This window comes from Triticum dicoccoides, chromosome 6B, assembly GCF_002162155.2.
Source record: "Triticum dicoccoides isolate Atlit2015 ecotype Zavitan chromosome 6B, WEW_v2.0, whole genome shotgun sequence".
Lineage (NCBI taxonomy): Eukaryota > Viridiplantae > Streptophyta > Magnoliopsida > Poales > Poaceae > Triticum > Triticum dicoccoides.
Genome location: NC_041391.1, coordinates 12,480,226 through 12,489,031, shown reverse-complemented (window position 1 = coordinate 12,489,031; position 8,806 = coordinate 12,480,226). Strand labels below are relative to the sequence as shown.

The 8,806-nt window shown below is 47.2% G+C and overlaps 1 protein-coding gene across 1 annotated transcript in view; it reads left to right on the top strand.

Annotated features, from left to right (window-relative positions):
* Positions 1-5,835: 5,835 nt before the first annotated feature.
* Positions 5,836-8,806, top strand: part of LOC119326088 (two-component response regulator ORR25-like) — a 6,943-nt gene continuing 3,972 nt past the window's right edge. The window contains exons 1-3 of the mRNA XM_037599798.1: positions 5,836-5,979; positions 6,062-6,199; positions 6,363-6,722. Coding sequence (XP_037455695.1) covers positions 5,847-5,979; positions 6,062-6,199; positions 6,363-6,722 — 631 coding nt within the window. The 5' untranslated portion in view covers positions 5,836-5,846. The remainder of the gene's footprint in view (positions 5,980-6,061; positions 6,200-6,362; positions 6,723-8,806) is intronic.

The window sequence follows — 8,806 nt, the reverse complement described above, 5'->3', positions numbered from 1 at the left end:
CTTTTTTTGTTTTTTTGTTTTCTTTCTTGCTTTATTTATTTTATTTTATTTCTACTTACAACAAAATACTTATTGTTGTTTTTTTTGTTTTGTTTTCTGCATTATTTATTTTCTTTTGTTTTTTGCTTTATTTTTTAATTCTTTTTGCTTTTAGTTTTAGGAAAATTATAAACTTTCCACTTTTTTGTTTTTTTGTTTTCTTTCTTGCTTTATTTATTTTATTTTGTTTCTACTTACAACAAAATACTTATTGTTGTTATTTTTAATTATTACGAGGGCCGAACCATAAGACATTAAAGCATTTCAAATGAACTCTGAAAAAGTTGAAAGTTGGCATGGTACCATAAATTGACCCACACATAGCATGTGCATGTACAAAACGGACAATGGTATCATACTCGTCAGTTACAAAGTTGGCATGGTATCATCATAATAGTTGCGGGAGAAAGTCTTCACTTTTTCTTCGCTTGTGTCATTTGCTTATTGCGCCGTAACCATGGATAATCTTTATCGTTTATCAGGATGCTGGGGTCAGCCTTGACTTTAAAGGAAGGAATTTCATGAAACTTTTCATAATCTTCAGACATGTCTGTCTTGTCCTCCACTCCCACGATGTCCCTTTTTCCTGAAAGAACTATGTGGCGCTTTGGCTCATCGTATGATGTATTCGCTTCCTTATCTTTTCTCTTTCTCGGTCTGGTAGACATGTCCTTCACATAGATAACCTGTGCCACATCATTGGCTAGGACGAACGGTTCGTCAGTGTACCCAAGATTTTTCAGATCCACTGTTGCCATTCTGTACTGTGGGTCTACCTGTACCCCGCCTCCTGACACATTGACCCATTTGCACTTAAACAAAGGGACCTTAAAATCATGTCCGTAGTCAAGTTCCCATATGTCCACTATGTAACCATAATATGTGTCATTTCCCCTCTTGGTTGTTGCATCAAAGCGGACATCGCTGTTTTGATTGGTGCTCTTTTGATCTTGGTCAATCGTGTAAAATGTATTCCCATTTATCTCGTATCCTTTCCAAATCAATACAGTCAAAGATGGTCCCCTGGATAACAAGTACAGCTCATCACAAACAGTGTTGTCACCTCTGATACGTGCTTCCAACCAACTGCTGAAAGTCCTGATGTGTTCACATGTAATCCAGTCGTCGCACTGCTCCGGGTGTTTGGAGCGCAGACTGTTCTTGTGTTCATCGACATACGGGGTCACCAAGGTAGAGTTCTGTAGAACTATGTAGTGTGCTTGAGACCAAGAATATCCGTCCCTGCATATTATTGAGTCCCTTCCAAGCGTGCCTTTTCCAGTCAGTCTCCCCTCATACCGCGATTTAGGGAGACATATCTTCTTAAGGCCAGGAATGAAGTCAACACAAAACCCGATGACATCCTCTGTTTGATGGCCCATGGAGATGCTTCCTTCTGGCCTAGCGCGGTTACGGACATATTTCTTTAGGACTCCCATGAACCTCTCAAAGGGGTACATATTGTGTAGAAATACGGGGCCCAGAATGACAATCTCGTCAACTAGATGAACTAGGACGTGCGTCATGATATTGAAGAAGGATGGTGGGAACACCAGCTCGAAACTGACAAGACATTGCACCACATCACTCCTTAGCCTTGGTATGATTTCTGGATCGATCACCTTCTGAGATATTGCATTGAGGAATGCACATAGCTTCACAATGGCTAATCGGACGTTTTCCGGTAGAAGCCCCCTCAATGCAACCGGAAGCAGTTGCGTCATAATCACGTGGCAGTCATGAGACTTTAGGTTCTGAAACTTTTTCTCTGCCATATTTATTATTCCTTTTATATTCGACGAGAAGCCAGTCGGGACCTTCATACTAAGCAGGCATTCAAAGAAGATTTCCTTCTCTTCTTTGGTAAGAGCATAGCTGGCAGGACCTTCATACTGCTTTGGAGGCATGCCGTATTTTTCGTGCAAATGTTGCAGGTCCTCCCGTGCCTCAGCTGTATCTTTTGTCTTCCCATACACGCCCAAGAAGCCTAGCAGGTTCACGCAAAGGTTCTTCGTCACGTGCATCACGTTGATCGAAGAGCGGACCTCTAGGTCTTTCCAGTAGGGTAGGTCCCAAAATATAGATTTCTTCTTCCACAGGGTGTGTGTCCCCTAGCGTCACAAGGAACAGCTAGTCCGCCGGGACCCTTTCCAAAGATTACGTGTAAATCATTGACCATAGCAAGTACGGATCACCGGTACGCATGGCGGGCTTCTTCCGGTGATCTGCCTCGCCTTTGAAATGCTTGCCTTTCTTTCGACATTGATGGTTGGTCGGAAGAAATCAACGATGGCTCAGGTACACATTCTTCCTGCAGCTTGCCAGGTATATACTATCGGTGTCAAGTAAACAGTGCGTGCATGCGTGGTATCCCGTGTTTGTCTGTCCTGAAAGGTTACTGAGAGCGGGCCAATCGTTGATGGTCACGAACAGCAACGCCTTTAGGTTAAATTCCTCCTGTTTGTGCTCATCCCACGTACGTACACCGCTTCCATTCCACAGCTCTAAAAGTTCTTCAACTAATGGCCTTAGGTACACATCAATGTCATTGCCGGGTTGCTTAGGGCCTTGGATGAGAACTGGCATCATAATGAACTTCCGCTTCATGCACATCCAAGGAGGAAGGTTATACATACATAGAGTGACGGGCCAGGTGCTGTGATTGCTGCTCTGCTCCCCGAAAAGATTAATGCCATCCGCGCTTAAAGCAAACCATACGTTCCTTGGCTCACTTGCAAACTCATCCTAGTACTTTCTCTCGATTTTTCTCCACTGCGACCCGTCAGTGGGTGCTCTCAACTTCTCGTCTTTCTTACGGTCCTCACTGTGCCATCGCATCAACTTGGCATGCTCTCCGTTTCTGAACAGACATTTCAACCGTGGTATTATAGGAGCATACCACATCACCTTCGCAGGAACCCTCTTCCTGGGGGGCTCGCCGTCAACATCACCAGGGTCATCTCGTCTGATCTTATACCGTAATGCACCGCATACCGGGCATGCATTCAGATCCTTGTACGCACCGCGGTAGAGGATGCAGTCATTAGGGCATGCATGTATCTTCTGCACCTCCAATCCTAGAGGGCATACGACCTTCTTTGCTGCGTATGTACTGTCGGGCAATTCGTTATCCTTTGGAAGCTTCTTCTTCAATATTTTAAGTAGCTTCTCAAATCCTTTGTCAGGGACAGCATTCTCTGCCTTCCACTGTAGCAATTCCAGTACGGTACCCAGCTTTGTGTTGCCATCTTCGCAATTGGGGTACAACCCTTTTTTGTGGTCCTCTAGCATGCGATCGAACTTCAGCTTCTCCTTTTGACTTTCGCATTGCGTCCTTGGATCGACAATGACCCGGCGGAGATCGTCATCATCGGGCACATCGTCTGGTTCCTCTTGATCTTCAGCAGCTTCGCCCGTTGCAGCATCATCGTGCACATCGTCTGGTTCCTCTTGATCTTCAGGAGCATCACCGTATTCAGGGGGCACATAGTTGTCATCGTACTCTTCTTCTTCGCCATCTTCCATCATAACCCCTATTTCTCCGTGCCTCGTCCAAACATTATAGTGTGGCATGAAACCCTTGTAAAGCAGGTGGGTGTGGAGGATTTTCTGGTCAGAGTAAGACTTCGTACTCCCACATACAGGGCATGGACAACACATAAAACCATTCTGCTTGTTTGCCTCAGCCACTTCGAGAAAATCATGCACGCCGTTAATGTACTCGGAGGTGTGTCTTGAACTGTACATCCATTGCCGGTTCATCTGCGTGCATTATATAATTAAGTGTCCAAATTAATAGAAGTTCATCATCACATTAAAACCAAAGTACATACATAGTTCTCATCTAACAACATAAAGCTTTGCAGAGCATCTAAATTAATTAAACCATACACCGAAACTATGTAAAACATTTCAATGCAAAAACAAATGCGATCATAATCGCAACCAATGTAACAACTGATCCAACGGCATAATGATACCAAGCCTCGGTATGAATGGCATAATTTCTAATCTTTCTAATCTTCAAGCGCATTGCATCCATCTTGATCTTGTGATCATCGACGACATCCGCAACATGCAACTCCAATATCATCTTCTCCTCCTCAATTTTTCTAATTTTTTCCTTCAACAAATTGTTTTCTTCTTCAACTAAATTTAACCTCTCGACAATAGGGTCGGTTGGAATTTCCGGTTCAAAAACCTCCTAGATAAATAAAATCTATGTCACGTTGATCGGCATAATTGTCATAAACAATAAATGAACCAATAGTTATGAAAAGATAATATATACCACATCTGAATCATAGACAGGACGAGGGCCGACGGGGGCGGATACCAAAACCATCGCACTATATAAGATGCAATAATAAAAGTAAGAAAATTATACAAGTATCTATATAAACATACAAGTAAGAGTTTTTTTTTCCTTTCAGAAAGAAGATAAGAACAAGAGGCTCACCACGGTGGTGCCGGCGACGCGGGTGATCGACGACGGTGAAGACGGGGACGGGACGTGACGGACCGCTAAACCTAGACAAATATTGAGAAAAATGGAGCTTGGAGGTGGAGCTTGGAGAGGAGAAAGCTTAAGTAGTGTGGCTCGGGCATTCCATCGAACACCTCGTGTGCATAGGAGGTGAGCTAGAGCAACACAAAGCTCTCTCCTCGCCGGCCACGAAAAACATAGCAGTGAGAGTGCTCTGCTCGTGAGGTATATATAGGCAATTAATTGGTCCCGGTTCGTGGCATGAACCGGAACTAAAGGGAAGCCTTTGGTCCCGGTTCATTCCCCCAACCGGGACCAATGGTGGTGGGCCAGGAGCAAGGCACATTGGTCCCGGTTCGTCCCGCCAACCGGGACCAAAAGGTCCAGACGAACCGGGACCAATGGCCCACGTGGCCCGGCCGGCCCCCGGGGCTCAAGAACCGGGTCCAATGCCCCATTGCCCCCTTTTCTTTTAATTATGTAATAATAATACTAATGAAGACTGTTAGGTGCTTTACGCTTAAAGTGCTTCCATCTTGAAGATATAGTTTTTGTCTCATTGTTTCGTGCCCACATCACTAGTTTGTGCTTCCAGGGGTGTCTATCATCCGCAAGACCGGACATGCTTCGTGTGATCTTGATCATGAATCATGGTTCATGTAGCGCACACATCGGACTCTGCTTGAAGGATTCTCCGTGGTCTTCTCCTCTCACATGGCACCGGTTTGATTGGAGATGCAACACATTTTTGAAGAAAGGACGGGAGAATACAAACTCGCCTTTCAGTATTTTTTTCGTAGGGGGTATGCCTAAGCATTTCTTGGAGGCACGTGTCGTGACCATGGTTAATGTAGGTTTTGTATCTCTTAAAAATCTTGGATGATTAATACAAAAAATTAATAGTGTAGATATTTTAGTGTTTGTGGATGCACCACGTACTCCTTTTTGCTTTTGTTTTAATTATGTAGTAATAATAGTAATAATACAGATGGTTGGGTGCATGCTTTACGAGTGTGACTGTAACGGCTGTGTTGTGCATGCTAGCTAGCATTCATGGTGCTGCTGTAAGGTTTTGTCTCCTCATGCTGGTGCTGCTGTGAAGTTTTGTCTCTTCATGCTGGTGCTGCTGTAGAGCATACACGTGTCTGCTTATTTGGGCGCCCTCGACGACTTTCAGTTTCAGCACGCTCTGAATGCTCTACTTTTTCTAGGCGACAGCACGCTCCTCACTCCCACAACGCTCCTCACTCTCTAGGCCAAAGCACGCTCAGCCCTGACGGGCAAGAATTTGACGCGCGTGTGACCGCAGCGCGCGGCGGCGATGGCGAACGGCGAACAGGACATGGCCACCGCGAAATTGATGGAGACGGAGGGGCTGAAGGTCCTTGCCGTGGACGACGATCCCGTCTGCCTCCAGACCTTGACGCAGATGCTTCGGCGCGGCGGCTACGAAGGTACGTCGTCCGGTCCATTAATGTTGGATCTCTTGACCGCAGTTTGCTCTTTGTGTTCTGACCGACGGCCGCCTCCGTGCAGTGACGCCCAGCGCCTCGCCTGCAGATGCGCTGAAAGAGGTGGAGAAGAACCCGCATGGGATCGACTTCATCATGACCGTCGCACAGACCCGGGGACGAGGGATGGACGGCGTCGGCCTTGTCAAGCGCGTCGGGAAACGTTACCCTGTCATCCTCACTAAGTCTTCGCACATGCCATGAATAATTTTTTTAATAAATAAACATAGCCATGTTCTAGGTTGTTTGTAGGCATATATATACACGCACTGATACTCATAGATGAAATGATAGATCTGATAGATGTGCATGCTGCTCTTGTGCAGTGTTCTCGGGCAACGAGACCATGGAGACGAGGGAAAGGGCAATGCAGGAAGGCGCTTGCTACTTGATGGACAAGCCCCTACGTGACGTGCAGATATACTTCATCTGGCAGCAAGTCGTGCGGTGGAGGCGCAAAGCCGCCGGCGCAGCCATGGAGAACCCTAACCCTCGCCACACCCAGGGCGTCCATCTGGATGACACCCCAAGGAAGAGAGGGCAAGGAGTGAACGATCCCAACAAGGGCAAGGGGGGCTCCGAGGGCGGCCTGCAGCTGGGGACCACAAAGAAGAAAAAGGTCGAGTGGACCCCAGAGATGCATGAATTGTTCGTCAATGCGGTCACCCAGCTAAAGACAACAGGAGGTGCGTGAGATACATACGAAATGCATGCATGGTCAAATACAGGATACCTACATGTGGACCACCTTTTCTTTTTCCATGCTTAGCTGTTTTGTTGTTAATAAATGCATCATACTACATAGTTTATTCTTAATAATTGGGTGCTCACCGCATGTTTTACTAGTGTGGTACTACTAGATAGACATATGTGGCCGAACTTGCTGACATATGAGTGGTCTCTCTTGGGGTGGGGACCAGGTGAAAGAATCACGAGTAGCTCGAGAGTGTTCTCTTTTCTGCAAGCTGTATATATAAGATAGCTTCTATTCATGTGATGCATATGAGTAGTATGGGATTGTAGGTTCGAATATATTTGGGCTTGGTTGGATGACGATAATTATTTTATTAGTAGGTGTAGTGTGGTAACTCATTGAATCGATGACATATGTATATTGGAGGAGTGGATGGTTTTGTTTAGGTAGCTCTATAGACTTGGGTTGCGACACCCCGTCATCCCCCTCCCCCTTCCCCTCGCGCCGCATGTGCGCTCTCTCGGCGCTCCCCAGGCCCTCACCACATCCCCCAGTCCACTTGCACTGGCTTCACCACCCATTCCTGCCCTCCTTGGTTGTCCACGTCCAGTCGTTTGACGAGCAACTTGTGCTCACCGGCCCAGTCGGCACCTACCTTCTAGGGGTTCGTCCGGGAGCATCTGCTCTCCCTCGTTGGCCAATCTGTTTTTGACGTCGCGGCTGTGCTCTAGCCGTTTCCCTTCCCCTGCTTTGACGACCGCAACCTCATCTTGCTCATCGGTGCATTGATATTCTGGATTGGCTTACCTCGCATGCATTTTCATGACTACTTGTGGTGGATTTGTCTTCAAAAAAGCTATTGCCACCCCCACGGTGGCAGATTCATTCTCTCCCACGACGGTCTACACCATGATCATAGCCTCCTCCACTTCCACTCGTCCTTGACCATTGCGCATCCCCTGTTCAAACTGCACTAGTCCCATAGGGATTGGGCTCCACTTCCAGTAGTGGGCCGTTTGCTCCTAGGTTTGTGGCAGTTGGGCAGTGCCCTGGCGACGGCTGCAGTGCTTCTCTGGTTCCCCCTGATGCCTGGGACCACCAACACTTGAGTGTTGTAGTGACTAGGAGATACAACTACCACGACCTACCCCATCTTGTCTCATCTACATTAATGTGGTCGCTCCCCCTCACATTCCTAGCCCCTGCCCCTAGCCCAATGTGAGTCATCCACCCCACCACTTGCCACCTCGCCTCCCCTTGTGCACCTCATGCTACTGGACCAGCCTCGGGCAGCATGTTTGTTGCCTCCATTATATAAAAGAACCTCTCCCTCACTTATGCATGGATTGCCTCTTCACATCCCCGACCATCTCCGCTCAAGGGCCTCGCTCCTCTCCCAAAGCCTATCACCAAGCGGAGCTCTCTAGCATCTAGGGCTGCTCCCACTACCTAAGCCATCGTGTCAAAGATTGTTGATCCCATTTTCTACATTCGTCATAGTTGCTCTGGGCACAAGAGTGCGGCCAGCAAGGTTCCGGCCTTCGTGTTTTCCTAAACATGTCTGGCTTTCCCATCCCCGAGTCTGCGTACAACCCCCTCTCCAACCTCTCCCGGCCTGGATGCTGATTCTTCCTCTCCACTGCCGCACCACGCCATGCCAACCAAGCTATGGTGGGAGATCACATGGTGCCTGGTTTTTTTGTGGGCCAGGCCATGCTAGCGCTGACGCCACCTGGAATGATCCGGCCTTCGGCCTAGTTTTATCAACTAAAGGCTCGGGTTCATCTCGGCGGCTTTTTCCTGCCCCACATCTTGGGTTTGTTTCTCCATCACCAACACATACGTCCCATGAAATGGGCAAGAGAGAGGAGTTCTTTTAGAGAATATTGCTGCTATGGGCAAAAACATCAGCAGTCGTTGGCCCCGATGGACAATTTTAACTTTGACTATGACCCTGAAGTGCGGAAAAATGCAACTTCAATGCCCACCGACGCCCTCCTCTTTAATGACTACATCTACGCTGCTACTTTATTCGAGCTACCTCTCCTCGACCGGCTCTAACTTGATGAAATCTTG